The 21425-nt window shown below is 51.8% G+C and overlaps 4 protein-coding genes across 4 annotated transcripts; 2 read left to right on the top strand and 2 right to left on the bottom strand.

Moving 5' to 3' along the window:
* Positions 1-634: 634 nt before the first annotated feature.
* Positions 635-12700, top strand: ATNIH1004_004701 (Nonribosomal peptide synthetases (NRPS); the record flags this gene model as incomplete). The annotated part of the gene is made up of 2 exons (XM_033569371.1): positions 635-4498; positions 4574-12700. The coding sequence occupies 2 exons, from the start codon at positions 635-637 to the stop codon at positions 12698-12700; spliced, it is 11991 nt and encodes a 3996-aa protein (XP_033428177.1).
* Positions 12701-13099: 399 nt separating this feature from the next.
* AMY3 (alpha-amylase) lies at positions 13100-14903 on the bottom strand (the record flags this gene model as incomplete). Its single annotated transcript, XM_033569370.1, has 7 exons — positions 13100-13384; positions 13455-13695; positions 13746-14055; positions 14110-14338; positions 14394-14502; positions 14549-14703; positions 14754-14903. The coding sequence occupies 7 exons, from the start codon at positions 14901-14903 to the stop codon at positions 13100-13102; spliced, it is 1479 nt and encodes a 492-aa protein (XP_033428176.1).
* A 191-nt stretch (positions 14904-15094) lies between these two features.
* Positions 15095-17255, top strand: ATNIH1004_004699 (putative glucoamylase/glucan 1,4-alpha-glucosidase; the record flags this gene model as incomplete). The annotated part of the gene is made up of 5 exons (XM_033569369.1): positions 15095-15356; positions 15418-15704; positions 15749-15842; positions 15892-16565; positions 16662-17255. 5 exons carry the CDS (start codon positions 15095-15097, stop codon positions 17253-17255), a joined length of 1911 nt encoding a protein of 636 aa, XP_033428175.1.
* A 96-nt stretch (positions 17256-17351) lies between these two features.
* On the bottom strand, positions 17352-20455 carry ATNIH1004_004698 (glycoside hydrolase family 31 protein; the record flags this gene model as incomplete). The annotated part of the gene is made up of 4 exons (XM_033569368.1): positions 17352-19032; positions 19081-19251; positions 19303-19707; positions 19755-20455. 4 exons carry the CDS (start codon positions 20453-20455, stop codon positions 17352-17354), a joined length of 2958 nt encoding a protein of 985 aa, XP_033428174.1.
* Positions 20456-21425: the final 970 nt, after the last annotated feature.

Genomic DNA, 21425 nt, shown 5'->3' with positions numbered 1-21425 from the left:
GGCTGAATGAAAAAAAAAAAGCACGCGGGATGTGCCCTATACTTACTCCGAGGCCGGATCTGGAACCATTCATGTTTGGTCTCTTTAGTCAGACCGACCTTGCCACCACAGCGTAGCAGACATATGCAATGCAGCCTTTGATTTGGAATACCGCATACCAGAAAATATTAAATGCAGGCTATATGAAGTATACATAAGACTATCATACAATGAGCCGCTTCGGTTAGCCCGCAACATAAAGAGCTAGGAACTTGGGTATGCCATATCGGGATACAAACAACCATAGACCCACCTATTAATGCCCAATTCAAGGGAAGAATACCAGGGATCAGGCAGCTCGTAGCTCAGCTGGCCATTAGATCTCAGCTGGCTATTAGGTCTCAGCTGGCTATTAGGTCTCAGCTAGCCATTAGATGTAAGTAATGTAGCTGGCAGGCTCGTCATATAATGTAATGCTTTGAATAACTCTAAGCCAAACCGTCTCTCTCTGGGAAGCGAAACTTTAAGGGATAGGTATTTACTCAGTAGAACAAAGTATCTCGACATCCTAGCATCTCAGTGAAGCTTCATCTCGACTATCGCTGCCATTGTCTTCCTTTCCTGACCTTTCCAGTACCTATCCATTGCGATCAACATGGTCTGCTTCGTGACGGACGACGGAGCTCAGCCTTGCTCCCCCCAAAAGGCCATTATCAATGTTGTCAACAATGTCGGCATTCCCACGAAATGCGTGCAAGCAATCTATGCACCGTCTAAATTGCAAGAGGAGATGATTCTTGCAACCATGATGGATCCGAATCATCGAGTCTACATGGAAACATACCATTTCACCACACCCCAGGTCGTCACGGCAGATCGGTTATACGACGCTACTCATGCAATTGCCCGCAGACATGCAGTGCTCCGGTCGATATTCTGTTGGAATGATAGCGCTCATGATCTAGAATCTAGCCTGATATCCATGATGGTACTCGACGTGGATTACGTGGGACGACAGGGGCGGCTCGTCCGGGAATACCCGTCTAGTGCTTCAGGCTTCCAGCCTTGCCCTGCTCGATTCCGCATTGTAGGACATCCAGAAAGCGCCAGAGAGGAGGAATGGCTTGGCGAGATGCCGTGGAAGATATCCGTTGCCCCGTCGCCAGATGGACAGGGATCTTTTCTGAGTCTGAGCTATCATCATGCCCTGATGGATGGGACCACAGCTCGCCAACTTCTACTCTGCATACAAGAAGAAATAAAAAGCCCTGGTTCGGTGGAGACAGAGTCGAATTTCTTCGTTGCATGCAAGGAGCTTGAGTCTAGATGCAGTCCCGACATACAGATTCAACTGCGGGAGAAGCTTTCAGGCGCGAAAGCGCAACTCACCCCTCTCGGCGAACAGGTTTCAGCAGGCCAGGCTGGACAAGCCGAGCAGGTGCGTCGGGTACTCACTGAGATTCCCGCTCGAGCTGGCCTTGCCGCAGTCCCTGCCTGGATGGCACGGTTGGCGCTTGCGATGGCACTATGCACTTTCCAAGGGACGACAGAGGCGGTATTTCTTGAGATAAAATCGGGCCGGGGCCTCTTGTCACCAGTTTCTCAACGAGTCCTGGGTCCCGTCCTTGTTTCTCAACTTCGATGGGTCGATTTTAGAAGCGAAGCCTCGCTCTTAGGCATTGCCCAGTCGTTGCGGTCAGCAGGGGATATCGATCATGCCTTTTCTACGGGCCAGCTGCGCTCGTTTTTCCCAGAACTTTCTCGGCACCTCGAGGTGTGTCTTGTCTGCCAAACCAACGAGTCATATCCATCCAATGGGGTGGGAGACTGGGCCTGGTCTGGGAGGGAAGCAGAGATGGATATTCCTCTCGTCGTGGAATTGCTGCCGCCCCAGCAAAGTTTCTTCGACGTCAGTATACGTTACGATCGCCGGCAATTCAAAGATGAGACAATATCCGCTTTCCAAACATTTTTCTGCACTTCTCTTGAATGGCTGCAGGACGTACATACCGAGTTAGAAGGCTACGACCTTCCACATGCTGTCGATCGTATCCGGGTTGGAAACAGAACACTCGACAGCTATATCGGCTCAACCAAAACACAAGCAAAAAGCCACTCTCCCGATGAATGGCAGGAGAACCCTCCAAATTTGCTTTCTGATGAGCAGCAACGGACACTGGATCAATGGAGTCGCCTAGCCACTCCTTTTCGCACAACCGACACAGCAATCGCAGGGGATGTATGCGCACACCAGATTGTGGAGTGGCAAGCAAGCAAAACACCGCAGAAAATCGCCGTCCAGTATGAGCTTTCTGAGTTCCTGACCTATGGGGAATTGGATGATCGCTGTAATAGGGTTGCTGGCGCTCTTGGAGGTTATCTCGGCCGTCTGCGCGCTGAGTCACTTGACGAGCAAGACATTATTCCGATCTGCTTTGACAAAGGAGTTGACATGGTTGTAGCCATCCTTGCTACCCTCAAGTCAGGCGCTGCCTACTCTGCTATAGACCGGGATCATCCAGCAGATCGAATTGCGAGCATCCTCGACATCACTCGCGCACGCGTCGTTCTCTGTGACGGCGGGCCAGGTACAGAGAAGGTGTACGATGTCGCCAAAAGAACAGGAGCACTGGTGATTACTCTGCGCGAGCTGCTTGGAATGTACGATCAAGACAAGCTCCCATTAAATTTGCCCAAAGCAACACAACCTACCTCATCTCTAGCGTGCGTTCAATTCACGTCGGGAACTACAGGGGTGCCAAAGGGCGTCATGATTGAGCATCGCAACTTGGTCGCATTCATGCGCGTTAACGAGCCTGATTATATGGGGAACTGGACCTCCTGTCACCTGCAGCTTGCAAACTACACGTTCGATATTAGCATCTCAGACGTCTTCGGCACCCTAGGATGGGGAGGGCGGCTCGTCCTTGGCCCAGCTGCAAAGTTTCTCTCCTCTCTTCCTCAATGGCTGGAGAGACTAAGTGTGACTCATCTGCTCACCACTCCTCTGGTCGCCGACCTGCTGGAAGATCAGGTTCCAGCCCATCTTCGCGTGCTCAAGGTTGGGGGCGAGCCCTTCCACCTCTCCCTTATACGGCACGTCCCTAAAGAATGCATTCTCATCAACCTGTACGGTCCCACCGAAACAACCGTTGGCGCAACCGTCTATAAACCGGTCCCAGAAGATCATAGCAGATCGCGGATCCCAATAGGCCAACCATTAGGGTCCAGTCGAATCAACATTCTGAAACCTGGAAGCTTCGAGCGCGTTGCGATTGGAGATGTTGGAGAGATCTGTATTGGCGGCCCGCAGGCCTGCCGGGGGTATCTGGGACAACCTGACCTCACCGACTCCCGATTCAAGCCTGACCCGTTCGGCGATTCTAGCAATGAGGTACTATTTCGAACGGGGGATCTAGGACGGTGGCTGCCCGACGGAACAATTGACTGCCTAGGGCGCATGGATGGCCAGGTGAAGCTCCGGGGGCAGCGTATTGAGGTCACTGAGGTCGAGATGCGAATCACAGAGTGCCCTCAGGTTCAGTCCTGCGGAGTGGTTAAAGCTGAGGCTGAAGATGGGGGTGCTCTAGTGGCATTTGTCGAGATAAAGTCAAATGGGGCTACCGCCCCGACTGGAGAGGAAGATTCAAATTCGGCTCTGGAGTGCATAAGATCACACCTCGCTGATACGCTGCCTCAGTACATGGTGCCCCAGCATCTAGTGAAAATAGATAGCCTTCCTCGACTGTCCAGCGACAAGGTTGACCGGCGCGAGCTGTCATCTAGAGCCACATCCCTGATGGTTAACAGAACTTCCCAACAGCGAGTTAAATATGCATCTCCACAGGATAATGTGGAAAAGGCTGTTTGCGACGCCTTTAGTGAGGTTCTATCATGCCAAGTCGGTGTTCATGACAACTTCCTTGACCTCGGGGGCCATTCCATCACCGCAATCCGGGCTGCAACCAGGATTAATAGACAGCTCGGTACCGAGGTGACCTTCAGAGAGATCTTGGATTGTCCATCTCCGGCCTCACTGTGCATACGCATCCGTCAACACGGAGCGTCGACAGATCGATCCCTATCAGCCCCAAAACTAGAGCATTCTGAGCCTGTGGAACAATCTTTTGCACAGGGACGTCTCTGGTTTTTGGAGCAGTTGCATGCAAACTTAAACTGGTATCTCATGATATTTGCATACCGGGTCCGTGGTCCACTTCGCCTGGACGCACTGGAGGGCGCATTTTCGGCAATTGAGAAACGACATGACACGCTTCGAACAACGTTTGAGGAGAAAGATGGGGTCAATCTACAGGTGGTTCGCCCTTTTCATCCAAAGGGCCTCAGGGTAGTCCCTATCACTGGTGATGATTCAGATGCTAAAGAAGAGAGCCTACGTCGTGCACTGCTCAAGGAACAAACGACGCCATTTGACCTCAGAAATGAGGCGGGTTGGAGGCCTGCCATCTTGCAAATGAATCCACAGGATAATGTTGTGTCCATCGTTATACATCATATTGTAGGAGATGGGTGGTCAATGGGGGTGTTGTACAAAGAGCTGACATTGTTTTATTCGGCCATACTTCGGGGGCAGGACCCCCTAGCACAGCTACCACCACTGCCCCTGCAGTATCGTGAGTACTCGCTATGGCAGCGCCAAGAAGTGCAACTTGCAAAACATCAGCAACAGCTTGAATATTGGGCTCATGAGCTCGAGGGCAGCAAGCCTGCTGAGTTCTATTGCGATAAGCGTCGCCCGGAGGTGCCATCTGGGCAGGCTGATGTTGTAAATGTGAAAGTCAAGGGCGCTTTATACCATGCGTTGCAACAGTTCTGCAAGGAGCTCCAAATAACGCCATTCATTGCTCTCCTTGCAGCCTTTCGTGCAGCTCACTATCGGATGACTGGCGCCGAAGATGCAACCTTTGGCACTCCGATTACGAACCGCAACCGTGTGGAACACGAGGGGCTGATTGGCCTTTTTGTTAATATGCAATGCATGCGAGTTCGCGTTATGGAAGATGACACATTTGGACAATTAGTTGAAAACGTCAAGGGAAAAGTAACGGCCGCTTTTGCTAACGGCGAAGTGCCCTTTGAAACCATTGTTTCCAAGTTGCAGCCGACACGAGTCAGCTCTCGCAATCCTCTGGTACAGACGATGTTCGCCGTTCACCCGCAGCGCTTAGATAGGATCCCCCTCGAAGGTGTACATGGAGAGCAGATCAATGTCACATATGCGACGAGATTTGACATGGAGTTCCACCTATATCAAGACGACGAGGGTCTAGAGGGTGAAATTATGTTTGCGACTGATCTCTTTCACTCTCGGACAATTGAGACGATTGTTTCTGTTTTCTATGAGCTCCTGGAAAGGGGGCTAAAAAGTCCCGGGACTCAGGTTGAGGACATGCCTTTGTCAAACGGCCAGTCGTCCTTGCATGATATGGGATTGATGGAAATCCATCGCAGGGAGTATCCTCGCAACTCAAGTATTGTCGACGTTTTTGGCCAGCAGGTCGCTAACAATCCCAATGCGATTGCAGTCAAAGATGTTTCGAGTCAGTTGACATACTCGGAGCTGGATCAAAAATCAGCGGAGCTTGCCCGCTGGCTTAGTAGTCGTGGATATCCGTCAGAGACATTCATTGCTGTGCTCGCCCCGCGATCGTGCCAGACTATTGTAGCCTTCTTTGGTATTATGAAGGCAAATATGGCATATCTGCCGTTGGACCTGAAATTCCCAGATGAGAGAGTGAAGACCATCCTTGGCTCTATCAAAGGCCCAAGGCTGGTCCTCACTGGACAGGGGGTCCAACCCCCGGCGGTTACACTTGAAAACCTCGAGTTCGTCCCCATAGAGCACGCTCTCAATGCAGGCCTCCAGATCGAATCTTCAAGCATAGAAGTCGACCATCCCACAGCTCATAGCCTCGCACAAGTGATATATACCTCAGGCTCCACTGGTCAACCAAAGGGCGTTCTGATTGAACATCAAGCAATCGTTTTACGGGCTAAAGCCCCCGATGTCTTCAGTGAGGAAATTTTGTCCGGCTCCTTTTCTCACATGAGCAGTATTGCGTTTGACGCGACAACAGTGGAGATCTACACTCCGCTGCTCAACGGCGGCAGCGTGATCTGTATCGATAGTATGACCGCCCTGGACTTTGATGCTGTGCAAAAAGTCTTCGCGCGGGAAAAGGTCCGGGCTGGGTTCCTTCCACCCGCACTACTCAGCCAGTATCTCGTGGAAGCACCGTCTGCGGTGGCGGAGTTTCATACGCTGGTAGTTGGTGGTGAACGATCAGAGCCAGAGAATCTATACAAGGCACAAACGCTAGTGCAGGGTGAGGTCCTGCACTTGTATGGGCCAACAGAAAATGCCATCTTCAGTACACTGTACCGCATGCGGGGTCCGGTTGAGGATAAATACCGAGGAGACAGGGATGTACCAATTGGTCGAGCACCGGCCAATTCCGGTGCATACGTCATGGATAGACAAATGCGCATAGTGCCACTTGGAGTCATGGGGGAGTTGGTGGTGGTGGGTGATGGACTTGCACGTGGTTATACAGACCCTAGCAAGACTCGGGAACGTTTTATCATGGTAGAAATCAACGGTCAACAGGTGAGAGCTTACTGCACAGGCGATCGGGCTCGATACCGGCCCGCCGACGGACAGATGGAGTTCTGTGGCCGTGTGGACGATCAGATAAAAATCAGAGGATTTCGAGTCGAGTTGGGCGAGGTTGAGCATGCCTTGGTCGGCTCAGGGTTGTTGGAAAAAGCTGTCGTGATAATGAAGAAGCCCGAGGGCCAGGAGGCGCAGCTGGTCGCCTTCGTTACCGAGAAGAAGGATGCCATAGAAGTTTCCCATCATCACGATGTCGATGGTGAACAGGAGCACGAAGAAGGATGGAGAGAGACCTTCAGCTCAACAACCTACAACACCGTTATCGAGGTCCAGCAGACAGGACGAGATTTTGTCGGGTGGACGTCAATGTACGATGGCAAGGACATCGACAAAAGAGAAATGAATGAGTGGTTGGATGACACTATCGCGACTATGCGAAACGGCATGCCCCCCGGTCATGTTCTAGAAATTGGGACTGGATCGGGGATGATGCTGTTTAATTTGACTGAGGGTTTGCAGCGATATGTTGGTCTTGATCCCGTACCGCGTATTGTGGAATTTGTTCAAAAGACAGTAGCTCAAACCCTGCCGGACCTGGCAGACAGGATCGAGGTACATGTTGGGAAGGCGACAGACCTGGACAAACTCGAGGGCACCGGCATACAGCCAGATCTTGTCGTGGTGAACTCTGTGGCCCAGTACTTTCCCAGTGGGGATTACATGAATCAATTGATCAAGAGTCTTCTAGGGGTGTACAAGGCGAAAACTCTTTTCTTTGGTGATATGAGATCTTATGCTCTTTATGATCAGTTCCAGGTAACAAAGGCTTTACACAGGGTTGGCGAAAAGGCAAGCAAGAGCTCCATGCGCCAAAGGATGGCAGAGAGTGTGAGCAATGAGACCGAGTTCCTTGCTGACCCTGCTTTCTTTACTTCCCTGCCGGAACGGTTCCCGGGTCTCATTCGCCATGTCGAAATTATTCCGAAGAGGATGAGGGCTACCAATGAGCTGAGCTGCTATCGGTTTGCAGCTGTCGTCCATACCGTGCATCAACATGGTCACTTGCCCATTCATGAGGTAGAAAAAGGCCAATGGATCGACTTTGCCTCCACCGGATTAAATCGCGAAGCACTCCGTGATATCTTGCAACAGAGCTCCGATACATCCGTGGTGGCTATTGCAAACATACCTCATAACAAATCTATACTTGAGAGACATATAGTGGAAGTCCTGCCTAGCGACCCTGTGGACACGAATTCAGATTGGATCTCATTGCTCCGACAAGAGGCGAATCAATGTCACGCACTCTCTGCCCTTGATCTGGTGGAATTGGGCCGGCAAACGGGGTTCCGCGTGGAAGTGAGTTGGGCGCGACAATTCTCGCAAAAGGGCGGTTTGGATGCCATCTTCCACAATCTCCAGCCAGCAAACGGCATGGAGAGGACGATGTTTCGATTCCCGACCGATCATGAAGGTCGCCCGTCACACGAGTTCACTAATACCCCAATGCTGCAGCAATCAGGCCCAAGCCTGGACAAAACATTACGTGCTGTGTTACAGAAACAACTTCCCTCATACATGGTTCCTGCGGTGATCAAGGTCCTGGACGATATGCCCATCAACAACAATGGCAAGATAGACCGGAGAGCACTATCCCAAATGACAGTTGTTGCTCAGACGGATTCACCAAACACGGACACCACTTATGTAGCACCGAGAGATTATTGGGAACGCGCTGTCTGTGAGGAGTTCGCCAGCGTGCTGGGTACCCAATTAGGCATCGAGGATAACTTCTTCGGTCATGGTGGACACTCACTATTGGCAACACGAGCGATTTCAAAGATTGTCCGCCGCTTGGGATGCGCAATCAGTGTGAAAGACTTGTTTGACTGCCCGACACCTGAGGCTTTAGCCCGGCGGATTTCGTCAAAACGCAATGAAAAGCTGCCGGATGATGGTGGTGAAGATGGCCTTGGCCCTGCCAGCCTTCCGCCGCCGGATGTAGTAGGATGGCACGAGGCTGTCCATGCAGTTGGGATTCCTACGCAGCATGTGGTGCGCGTCATGCCCTGTACTTCTTTCCAGGAGGGTGTTCTCAGCGCTGACATGGCGCTCGGGGTCGCTTCGGCCTATCGGGCGAAAATGAATATTGAATTCAACACATCCCTCAACGTCGACATCTTGCAATTTGCATGGCGGACAACCGTTGAGCGAGAGGAAATGCTTCGGACAGCATTCCTACCAACAGTCACGCCTCTCAAGGACAACGGAATCTGTAGCGGTGCCTTTCTGCAAGCAATTCTCAATAACGAGTCGCCTGAAGTGCGCAGGGCCTCAACTATTCAAAGGGCCACTCCATTTGACAACACTTCTCCCGTTGATCTCGGGGTTGGTCATATACCAATCTCGTTAGGTATCACACAAGGACAGAGGTCTGACCAATGGAATTTGGAACTGACGATCCATCACGCACTGTACGACGAGGCCTATCTCTCCTACGTCATCGACGGACTCTCTCGTGACTATCATCGAGCCAGTAATGGGGAAACTGGGAGTAGTCTGGAGCAGCATCACATTCCCTTCTCGGCCTTTGTTCGCAAGTTGCAAACTACAGATCCGCAGACGGCTTCTAGCTTCTGGAAAAAGTACCTCCATGGTGCCCCTGGTGCCACTTGGCCCATTGCAAGCGGCCTCAAGGGTCCAGTGGACAGCAAAAGACCGCCGGAGAGCAAGGTTATTGAATGGAAATCTAACGCACGCACCATCTCCAAGAAACTGCACAATACCCCCGCAGGAATCGCAAGAGCAGCAATCGCCTTGGCCATTGCAACACACAGTGATTCTGATGACGTGGTTTTGGGAGAGGTATCTAGTGGACGTTCTCACGCTGGGTTTGTGGCTGGCCCTTGTATAGCAGCGCATCCGGTTCGCATCCAATTGTCAAAGAATGACAGCACATCCCGCCAGAGGATTTCATTAGAAACACTGCTCACACTGGCCCGGAATGCGTATCTGGACACAATCCCGCATCAGCAATTTGGGCTGCAAGCTATTCGCAAAATGACGCAGAACCCCGAACTTTTGCCTTTCCAGGTCTTATTTGTCTATCAACAACGGCATGCCGCGAACCAGAGTACAACTGGCTCGCCATCATCCAAGTTTACGGCAGTCAGAGGCAGTCTTGGTCAGGTTGAATTTCCCTTGGTAGTCGAAGTATCCTGCGATGATACAACAGGTCACTTGGGGATACGCTGCGTGTTTGATCCCATCCTCATTCCACCCACGGATGTTGATTGGATCCTGCAACATGTTGTGGATGCACTGAACCTTGTCGCAGACGAAGTAACCTCCGGCCTGGGGGGTAAGGCGAGGCTCGCCATCAGTGCCAACGAACAGAAAATGTTGCAATGGTTTGCAAGTGGAGGGGGTAGGTCGCTATGTGCAAATGCCGAGTGCATGGACACTGTCGATAAAATCATTCACCGGCAGGCCACCAGAACGCCGGAGAAAATTGCCCTCCAGTTTGAGGATACAGAATATCTTACCTACCAACAGCTTGACATGATAAGTACAAAGATTGCCAGTGGAATCCGAAGAGTGCTGGACAGCAGAATCGCCAATTCTTCCAAGCAACCACTGGTTCCGATATTTTTCAAGAAATCCGTCGACATGGTAGTCACTATTATGGCTGTTCTAAAGGCCGGCGCAGCTTTCATTCCGCTGAACATCGATGATCCTATCAAGAGGCTTGAAGCTATATTTGACGCCACTCAGCCCAGTGTCTTAATTTGGGACGGCATCCACGGGGATGAAAAACTCGAGGCATTATCTCACTCTACCGGCTCATGTCTTTACACCAAAAAGGACCTTGAGCTGGTGAGTGAGCCGGTGTGCAGTCAGACACAGTCGTCGTTGGACTCTTTAGCCTATATCGTTTTTACCTCAGGGTCTACCGGCACACCAAAGGGTGTGATGGTCGAACATCGCAATTTGGCTTCATTTACACTATCTGACGAAGGAAGTAACAGCTGCTCGTGGACCTCAAACAGGCTTGCATTGTTAGAATATACCTTTGACGCATCCGTCGGGGACATTTTCGCTACACTTTGCAAAGGTGGACGCCTGTCGTTGGTCAAACGAGAGAATTTGCTCCCTAGGTTAAGTGGATGGCTTGATGATTTGTGTGTCACACACTTGGCCGTCACCCCAACATTGGGGGCGCTTCTGACGGATGATCTTCATGGAGAACAACGGCTTGCTTTCCTTAATACAATGGTCTTCGGAGGCGAACCATTCCAGCCTAGCTTCCTCCGTCAAGCACCGAAAGAACTGACTGTCTGGAATGGCTACGGACCAACGGAGACGGCCATTGAGGTGACGGCATGTAAGTTACAAGGGCCGGATGCTAATCTCACCGATGAGCGGGCATTTATACCAATCGGTAAGCCAACTCGAGGGTGCCAGATCTATCTTTTACGCCCTGGGACAGACGACCCGGTCCATGTAGGGGCGGTGGGTGAGATATGTATTCGTGGGCCACAGGTTGCGCGGGGATACGTAGATCAACCTGAGTCGTCTGCAAGCCAATCGACGCCTAATCCCTTCCAGCATTCCGGCCAAGGCAGGATGTATCGAACGGGTGACCTTGCAAGACTTCATGGTGACGGCCTCCTTGAATACCTGGGCCGTATCGATGGTCAGGTCAAACTCCGAGGTCTTCGAATTGACCTGGACGAGCTCTCATCCGTCGCGCAGAGACATCCACTGGTCAACGCGTGTTCTGTGGCGAAGGTGGAGAAGAATGGTCAAGAAACACTGATAGCGTTTGTGGAGATTGACCAAGAAGGCTCTGTTAATGAAAGGGCTTTTACAAATATTGTCAGAAATCATATCTCACAGCACGTGCCCAGTTATATGGTACCAGATCATTATTGCTTCCAAACAGACCCTCTGCCTCGAACAGTCAGCGGCAAAATGGACAGGAAAGCGATCAGTCAAATGGCGGAAGAGAAGTACGAAAGCTGCCTTGAAGGTGCCTTGAATGCGCCAGATACTCTCGTCCTAGCAACACCTGGTAGTCTCGAGGCCAAGATCGCGTCGCTCTGGTCACATGCCCTAGGCGTGGAAGACGACTTGGATATCACAACCCCATTTGCGCATATGGGAGGGGATTCCATTCGAGCCATTGTTCTTCTTGCCCTCCTTCGACAAAACGGATTGCACCTGAGCATGAAAGATCTCTCGCAGTCATCAACGATTCAAATGCAGGCAGCCCAGGTCCGCGATAACAGGCCTTCAAACAACGATGGTGTTCCCGACTACTTGCATGTTCACCGGCGAGAACGAAGCGAAGCAACCATTATTCTGATCCATCCTTTCTTGGCGCAGTCAACCATCCTGGAACCTCTCGTGCCATTACTTGATGATCGGTTTGACGTGATCCTTGTTGATGACCCATTCTTTGGTAAACCCGACTGCCCGGGAACACTCACCGAATGGGCGCGGTCGTATCTCATGGATCTCAAACCGCTCCTGTCTCCGAGAGAGCCTGTGTTCCTGGCAGGATATTCCATTGGTGGCCTAATCGCGTTTGAAATGGCTCTCATTTGGCAAGAATTGTACAAAGGCCAACCTGACTCAGTCGTTCTACTGGATCCAGGCATGTACGGGCCAGGGAGTCTGCCTGTTGCCGACGAGGGCCAGCGTGAAATAGCCATCCGCAACTCCCTTGGCATGCTTGGTGTGGAGCCCGATAACCTGGCGCTCTTTGGGGAACATTATGATCGACTTTTTAATACCTTGCGAGAAACCCGCCAGCCTCCTGTGTATGAGGGTCGGTGTCTCTACCTTGCCCTACCAGAACGACTTCAGGACGGAGTAGCAAAGTGGTGGCAGACTCGGTGTACCGATCTCACCACGCACTTTGTGCTCTGCAACAACCACTTTGAGTTGTTGAAAGGTGACCATATTGGTATGGTTGGCCAATTGATCAATACACATTGTCAGATGTATATGAGCACTGCCGCTTCGGTCTCTCCTTCTGAACCTGGACTAGAGACGCCTGGCTCCGAGGCGTCAATGGAATAATATGATAAGAAGGGCTTTTTGTATTCGCATACGCGCGAAGAAGGGGAAGTAGTCAATTGAATGGTGTATGTACGGTAGTTTTCTGCACTCTGGGCTCTTTCTTCTGGTCATCGGCCGATTATTGTTCGTCTAGATATATTAGATCACTAAATAACATACCATTTCTGACCTTGCATTTTCAGCTATACTAGAATACGAGTGAGCCAGCGGAGGGAGCAACAATTACATGAATACTTATTGTAAAGACAAAATCATTCGACTACCAAAGAACCCGGCCTTAGCGAGCTGTAATAGTGACTCGTGGAAGCTGGGAGTTTCAACACTATTCTTCAAGTGCCAGGTTCATTGTCCCACTATATACTTGGTTGTCCTAACCAAACCTCAACTCTAGCTACTACCCTACTCACTACAGAGGCTACTCCCTTTCAACTTCTCACTCGGATACAACACACGAGGCAGCCCGTTATTCATCGGCACAGACACCTTCCCATCCGAGCCCACCGTCAGCGTCTCGCAGGTATAAATCTCCGTGACATTCTGTCCGGAGGAATATCCTGTGTCACCGAGGGACAGCGTATATGACGATCCAGACGAGCCCTTGTTCGACAGCACCGTGACAACTTGGGAACCGTCGCTGCCTTTACGCATCGCGATAGTGGTTTCGTCTTGGTAGATGGGGTAATTCTGTTCTTGTTAGGTCTCTCTCTCTCTCTCTGTGTGTATTCTTCAGCCGAGCGGATAGAGTCCAGCCTACCTTGTAGGTCACGTATTTCGGATCCTGCGCAATGGCATGGTTGCGGATCGCGTTTGACGATGCGATCAACGTATACAATTCGCTCTTGGTCGAGTATCCGGATAGCCAGGTTGCTTCGCGGTTCGCAGGATCTTCCCCACCGGCGTAGTGCTGTTCCTGACCTGCATAAATGATGGGGATCCCGTCTGCAAGGATAGTGAAAACGGCAACATTTTTGGCGAGAGACATGTCATTCGTGTATCTGTTTGGTATGTTAACCCGGTTTCGCACGCAGCATATTGAAATACTCACGAAGCAAACCGCGGATTGTCGTGGTTCTCGATGAACGTTCCCAGCAGCGTCGAATCCGGACAGTTCGATTTGACGTTGTTGATCATGTTGTAAAGATCGCCGATATTGCCGCTGGTGGACTTGAAGGCATTCAGAAGAGGGTAGTACATAGGGTAGTTCAGGACCCCGTCCAGAACGCTCTGGTAGGCACAGGTGAACGCGGTGTCTCCATTGAGAACCTCGCCGACGCAGTACACCCCGGCGGCCTTGTTGTATCCGGGCCAGAAGTCCTTCTGGACATGCTTGACCGTGTCGATGCGCAGGCCATCGACTAGAGATGTCAGTCTCTCCTTCGTCTCGTTCCGTGGTAGGACGTGTAACTCACTGGAGTAGTTGGATACGAGGTCGCCCACCCATTTGTACCAGAGATCTTTCACCTCCGACTTGGTAGTGTCGAGATCCGGCAGCGACACGGTGTTATCTCCCAGCCAGCAGTTCTCCGCCTGAGTCTGATCGTTGTAGTCCTTGATCGGACAGTAGGGGTGGAAGTAGTCTTTCGAATTGAACGGTTTGAAGACGCTGTAGTCGACCGAGTCGCCGGCCCCAGAGTAGCCCTAGAGATAGTGATTCTTCGTGAGGATAGAACAGAGAGACCGAAGAAAGACATACCATGTGGTTAGCCACTACGTCGACCATCAGGTACATGTGTCGATTATGCAGAGCATCGGCCAATGCCTTCAGATCGTCCGCCGTGCCGTACTTATCGTTGAGGGAGTATCTATCAGATTAGGATTGGCTCAGCAAACAATAAGGAGAAAACCTACATATCCTGCTGCCAGTATCCATGATAGGCCTCGCCATATCCAGTGTCCTGGGGGAGTTGGCCGGTTACTGGAGTGATCCAGATGGCCGTGAAGCCCATGCCCTGGATATAGTCCAGCTGGTCGATGATCCCCTTCCAGGTGCCTCCACAGTATTTCTATAGACGTCAGCTCACTCACAGAACTCGACGGGAAAGGAGCAATCTACCCGATCCTCCGTGTTACACGACGCCGTGGTTGATCCATCCGAACGCGCGAATCGATCGGTGAGCAGGAAATAAATCGACTGCGAGCGCCAATCCGCCGGCGTCGCAGCTAAAGCGACGCTGGCGAGACTCAGCAACCATCCTGCTTTCATTTTGTCGTATGTATCTCGTATGTGTCTGATGAGAGTGCGACGGATACAGTGAGGACATATTTATACCATTTTAGGCACATACGACTCCTTCCGATAAATCTCCTGCGCATTCCCGCCCCTGGACGAGATCGACAACGCTTCTTCTCTCGGCAGTTGTTAGTGTCTGTTCCTCCATCCGTCACAATCGCGCAATGGCAATCTCAACGACCATGACGATAATAATGCTCGTATCCGTCCTAGTCCTGTCGCTATTCCGCACAGCCAACGCCTCCCCCGCACAAATCGTCCTCTCTGGCACCACTCGGTCCAATCCCTCGCTGGATTCCTGGCTCCTCGCGGAGATTCCTGAAGCGCTGGACGGCGTCCTGAATAATATCGGCGCAGATGGGGCCAAAGCGACCGGAGCTCGCTCGGGGTCCGTCGTTGCCAGCCCCAATACGAAGGATCCAAACTGTACGCAGATGAATTGTGGCTCCTTGGTTCCACTTAATAGGCTCATGACAGTATCATCTAGATTACTACACCTGGACGCGTGACGCCGCGCTAACGGCGCGCTGTCTCGTGGATATTGTCGTCTCCTCCGCCGATCCAACGCTGCAATCTGCCGTGCAGGACTATATCTCCTTCCAAGCAGATTTACAGGCCGTGTCGAATCCGTCCGGGGGCCTGCTCTCGGGGGGCCTCGGTGAGCCCAAGTTCAACGTTGATGGTTCGGCCTTCACGGACTCGTGGGGCCGACCGCAGCGAGATGGTCCCGCATTGCGTGCGATGACTTTGATGGCTTATTCGAACTGGTTGATTGTATGTTAATTTCTGCAATGCAGAACAGATTACTGACTACACAGGATCGCAATCAATCGTCCCTAGCGCAGACCATCTGGCCCATCATCCGGAACGATCTCTCGTATGTCTCGGAGTACTGGAACTCCTCCACCTACGGTATATACCCGTCTCGTTTTCGTCAAATGTATTCCTCTCACAGTTCCAGATCTATGGGAAGAGCAAAACGGCTCATCATTCTTCACCTCCGCTGTGCAATACCGCGCTTTGAGTGACGGCGCCTCCCTCGCCGATCGTCTCAACCTCTCCTGTCCAAACTGTCTCTCTCAAGCCCCTCAAACCCTCTGCTTCTTGCAATATTTCTGGTCCCCTTCCGACGCTTTTATCCTCTCAAACCTCTCTCCTACCGCTTCTCCCGGCCCTAATGTCACAAGTCCCCGATCCGGAAAAGATATTAATTCCATCCTCGCCTCCATCCACACGTTCAACCCAACCTCCCCATGCGACGACACCACCTTCCAGCCCTGCTCCAGTCGAGCCCTCGCCAACCTCAAATCCGTCGTCGATGCGTTCCGGCCCTTATACGATATTAACAGGGGTATTCCGTCCTCCCATGCCATCGCTTTGGGTCGATACCCGGAAGATGTCTACCAGGGCGGTCATCCCTGGTATTTATGTACCCTTGCCGCGGCGCAGTTGCTCTACCAGGCCGTGTCGCAGTGGAAGTATCTGGGTTTTGTAACGATCGAGCGGACTAGTTTGGCGTTCTTTAGGGATGTGTATCCCTCGGCGAGGGTGGGGTCGTACCCGTCTTCTGAGAGGGTGTATGCGGAGATTCTTGATGCGGTGATGGTTCTGGGCGATGGGTATTTGGGTGTTGTGGTATGTTCTTTCCTCCCCCTTCTAATTCTTACCACTTCGTTGGTTTGGTTTTATTTGGGTCTACGTTAAATGTTTGGGGCATGGCTAACAATCCAGCAAAAATACACCCCATCCAACGGCGCCCTAGCAGAACAGTTCTCTCGTGACTCCGGCGCTCCGGTCTCAGCTACAGATCTAACCTGGTCGTATGTATCCTTATTGACGGCTGAAAAGGCACGACGAGACGCCTCCTCTGCGCCTGCTACAGCCAATCCAAGACCACTAGGTACGCTCCCATCCTCACCGTCGTCATCTCTCCCCGCAGAATGTCACCCCACGTCCGAAAAAGGAATCTATTCTACCGTCGGACCCATCGAGTGGCCCCCGTTACGCTGCGCCACCCCTGCCTCAGTGTCGGTAAGATTCAATGTGCGCGTGACCACGGTCGTAGGCGAGGACGTGTTCCTGGTGGGGTCGGTGACGCAGCTGGGCGAGTGGGATGTAAATCGCGCGGTGCCGTTGGATGCTCATCAGTATGGCGTGGTGTCGTTGTGGTTTACAAGGGTGAGTCTGCCGGTGGGTATGGAGCTGGAGTATAAGTTTTTCATGAGGGTGGGGGGTAAGGTCGTCTGGGAGAGTGGGTTGAATCGGGAACTACAGGTTCGAGAGAGCTGTAAGAATGTATCGATGAATGCTGTCTGGAGGGACTGATACGGTGTCTACGGGGGGTACATGAATACGGGAGTTCATGAGGATAACAGAAGTATTTGATATTTCGGTTAAAATAAAATTATCTCTTCGTTACTCTTACCATGTTAGTACCCAGTCCTGGGTCCATGCTCCCTGCGCGGTGAACTTTTGCAGCCCGTTCACGTACAGTGCCTGCGAGGTTTCATTGTATCTGACCGAGTCCGTCGATACTTTTTGGCCGTTCAAGGTCACCGACGATGGCTCCTTTGTCACGCCCAGCACTGTCACGTTGGCCAGCGGGTTGTTTTCCTTCCATGTTCCCCGCGCGGAGGCCCGCAGGCTGGACGACGATGCCATGAACTTGACGGACAGCGTGTCCACCGGGTGGATACTTTCTCCGTCGTCGAGATAGAGTTGGCCCGTGGCTGTGCCCTGGCTACCCAGCGAGACCAGCAGTGACCACGGCGTCTTGCGCGCATCCCGAGTCGTCAGCGCAGGCTCCTGCATGGGCAGGACGCTGCCACCTCGTACAAACACGGGGATGTGACCCAGGGGCGCTGGGATCGTCGTGTTGACTCCCGGTTTAGCATGCACCGCCGTCTGCGTGTACCAGTCATACCACACTTCGCCCTGTCCGATGCCGGGGAACACTCCCTTCACCGTGTCCACCTGCGGTTCCAAAACTGGGACCACCATGATCGAAGGCCCCACGAGGAACTGCGTGTCAACGGCAGCCAGACTTGGGTCATGAGGGAACTCCCATGCAAGGGCACGCATAACCGTCGACCCAGTCGTGTGCGCCAAATGGAACAAGGTGTAAAAGTACGGCAAAATGGAATACCGGATCCTCATCGCCGCCTTGCTCGCTTCGATGACGGATGCCCATCGGTAGGGCTCCTGGGGGATCGCAGAGAGAACGTTGTGGTTGCGGTAGAATGGAAAGAAGGCTGAGAGCTGCATCCACCGGTTGCAGAGTTCTTCCGCAGAGTTTCCATTGAAGCCACAAGTATCCACCCCGAACATAGGGATCCCGAACAGTGAGAATGATAGGGCTTGTGAAATGGAAAAGTACATGGATCCCCACTTGGAGAAGTTGTCACCGCCCCAATGTCCGGTCCATTTGCCTGAGCCTGCAAATGTGGAACGGCCGATAATAAAGGGACGCTTGTCCGACCTGACTTTCAGCAGACCTTGATATGTGGCATTCAGACCCTGGTGGCCATATAAACTGTGCACGTCATACTCCTGGACGCCATCCACGTGCGTCGAGTTCGGTGAGATGGCATGGACTGCAAGATCATGTCCAGTTTGTACATGGTTGATCACATACGGAGGATGGTTGACATTGCGCACACCAGGTGTGGGTGTCGTACGCAAGTACGAGGTCGAGGTCGAGGTAGCCCCTCCGCCATTGGACGCGGCCTGGCTCGAGGCACCTGCAGAGGCTGAAGCTGCCTCCGTAGAGTTGGTCACATTAAAACCCTCTGGATAGTCGTAGACAACATTGCCGGGCTCGCCTGGTAGGGCGAATGGCGGATGGACTGGATTCAACGTCAAATTGCCAGTGCCACAGCTGCCTACGCAGAAAGAGGACACTTCGGCCATGTCGTACCAGACTCCATCATAAGCCAGTTTTTTCCACCATATGAGTAGCTCATTGGCCCAGAATTCGACTGCCTTGGGATGGTGCCAATCCGGGAAGACCGTATACCCAGGCCATACAGCTCCAATGTAGAGACTACCATCGGGGTTCTTAATGAAAACGTCGTCCGCAGCACCTCTTGTATAAGTATCATATCTACAACAAATATCAGCACATGTATAAGGTGAAGAGAAAGATACGTACGCATCAGACGTGTTTTCAGGGTTCGGGATATATAGAGCCCCATCCACGATCGGAACCCAACGTCGTCCGCCATCGTGAAGCTTGCGGAGGAATCGCTCACCTTCGCTGTAGGAGAAACGGTGTTCGTCGTTGTCAAAATTCCGATATCCGTGCATATAATCAATATCGGCCCTAGGCAGGTCAGGGAATGTCCGCGGGTATATTGACCTGATCGATACATACCAAACATATTCCAAGGGAATTTCAAATTTCTCAAAATTAGCCACAACATTTTCGAACTCTGACCAGTTATTGTAACCCCAGCGACACTGATGGAACCCAAAAGTGTTGTATTGCTGCATCGCCGGTAATCCAACCGTACTGAGTTGGTATTGCTTGGTGACATCAGCCTGGGTTGGGCCAGCGTAGAACGTCAGATCAATGCTTCCACCCAATAAACGCCATGTTAGGTTTTGAGACCGCAGAAGAACCTCCTGTCCATGAGCATTCCTCAGGAATACTCCATGGGAATATGATACGTATTCTTGCGACTTATCGATCTTGCTGCTTTTGGACAAGACATGTGGGCCATGTTCCTGCTTGTAATATCTTGTGTCCAAATAAAACGGATGCTGTCCATATATGTTGCTACAATTATATAAGCCAAGGCTAAAATGACGATCACGGGCACATACCTGTCAATTGGGTCTCCGATATCCGCAGCATACATGGTCAAGTTGGCGTTCCGAAGAAGTCGAAGCTGGCTCATCCGCTCGCCCAACCCGTATAGGTTGTAGTCCTTAGGCAGCGAGGTGACAAATTCTATAAACTGGTTCTCGTATACCAGTACCGAGCCCTCGGTATCGAAAAGCGCGTCCCCGGTTGCTTTCCGGGTGACCTTGAAGTTGAAGGATGGTTCATTGGACCAGGACACAAACAGGTCGCTCTCAGGAATCGAGGCATTGGGTGATACCTTGGGCCTAGGAACCGCGTCTTCAGACAGAATATACCACGACGCGTTAGAGGAGTCCACATGGGATGGGACAATTTGGATGTTCAAGCGATCTTTTGCCTGGTACTCCACAGTCAAAGTCAATGAGTCGACATCCGTCCCGTAAACATTACATGGTTTTCCAGCTAGCTGCAAGCTTGCAGTGAACCCATGAGCGGTATTATTGACGTTGGAAGCCTTGTAACCGGGGCAGGCAGACTGTGCGTTAACGGCCTTAGGATCATCGATATTGGCTATCAACTGCGCACCAACGTCGGCCGAAGCAGGTATGGTGAATTGCGAGGATGGCGCCGACACCGTAGCGCTTGAAGCCCGCGATGGACTAGCTCCATAAGCCACCGGTAACAGACCAATACCGGCCAAGAGGCCCGTGAAACTGACCATTGTGAGAGAGAGAGAGAGAGCGGCTACCCGACCGTGCCGTGGTTGGTTAGAAAGATGGCCAACTCCGTTCCCTTTATATTGGCGTACTTATATGTTCTTGTCACCCTTGTTCCCCCGCAGCTTGGTCGGAGTACCTAACTGGAAGTGAGGCATTTCTCCGTCAAATTCCCGGGGTGCGATGCAGGGTGTTAGAATCGCGGGGACGCCAACAAGTTACTCGGACCGAGTGGGGGAAAACCAGAGTCAGTCAAGGACTAGAGGGGTAAATGATAGTAGGAAGAAGTATGATAATGAGAGTATTCTGTATGGTGTCCGAAAGACCTGGTCCTTCCGTGTCCCCCCGAGTACGAGAGATCGTGGAGATGAACGGAAACGCGCTTCCTGGATCCGGCGATCATCTGACAGGGGCGCTGTGATTGGCCCGCTCCCCGATAATTGCCCGATTGGTCGAGTACATATGGTTAGGCAGATAACCCGCATGGGTCCAAGTACCTGGCCTTTCCCGAGAGGACGCCCGGTGAGATCGTTGAGACTGATAGTTTAAAGGCATGTCCTCTGAGATCTGGGGGTTTCTGCCAGTGGACTCGGGGAAAAACTAGCAATGAAGATCTGGGTAATTCCTAGACCATCCTAACCTTTCACCAATTGGGCCGACCTACTACCCATTTCTGCTCGGCTTCCCGAGATAGTTTACAACTCTTACAGTTGAATAGACGGCAGCAGTGGAGCGTCTATGGGCCAATAAATCCATCTAGGTGGGCTAACCAGCAGAGAATAGCACATTGCAAAGCAATCTCCCTCTTGAGAGTTCACATTTATATATGTAGGGGCACTGTTCGAAAATGTCGCATGGTCAACCCTGCGATTCCCTGGTAGAGAAAGGCGCCATTGGATCTGGGGAAACACGACGTCATGTCTGTCATCCTCTTCCGAGCAACTCTTTGTCACCCAAAATCAAAAGCCAAAATAA

The sequence above is a fragment of the Aspergillus tanneri genome (genome assembly GCF_003426965.1).
Source record: "Aspergillus tanneri strain NIH1004 chromosome Unknown AapTan_3_pilon_pilon_pilon, whole genome shotgun sequence".
Taxonomy (NCBI): Eukaryota; Fungi; Ascomycota; class Eurotiomycetes; order Eurotiales; family Aspergillaceae; genus Aspergillus; species Aspergillus tanneri.
Note: the sequence above shows the minus strand (reverse complement) of the source record. Positions and strands in the feature narration are given on the sequence as shown.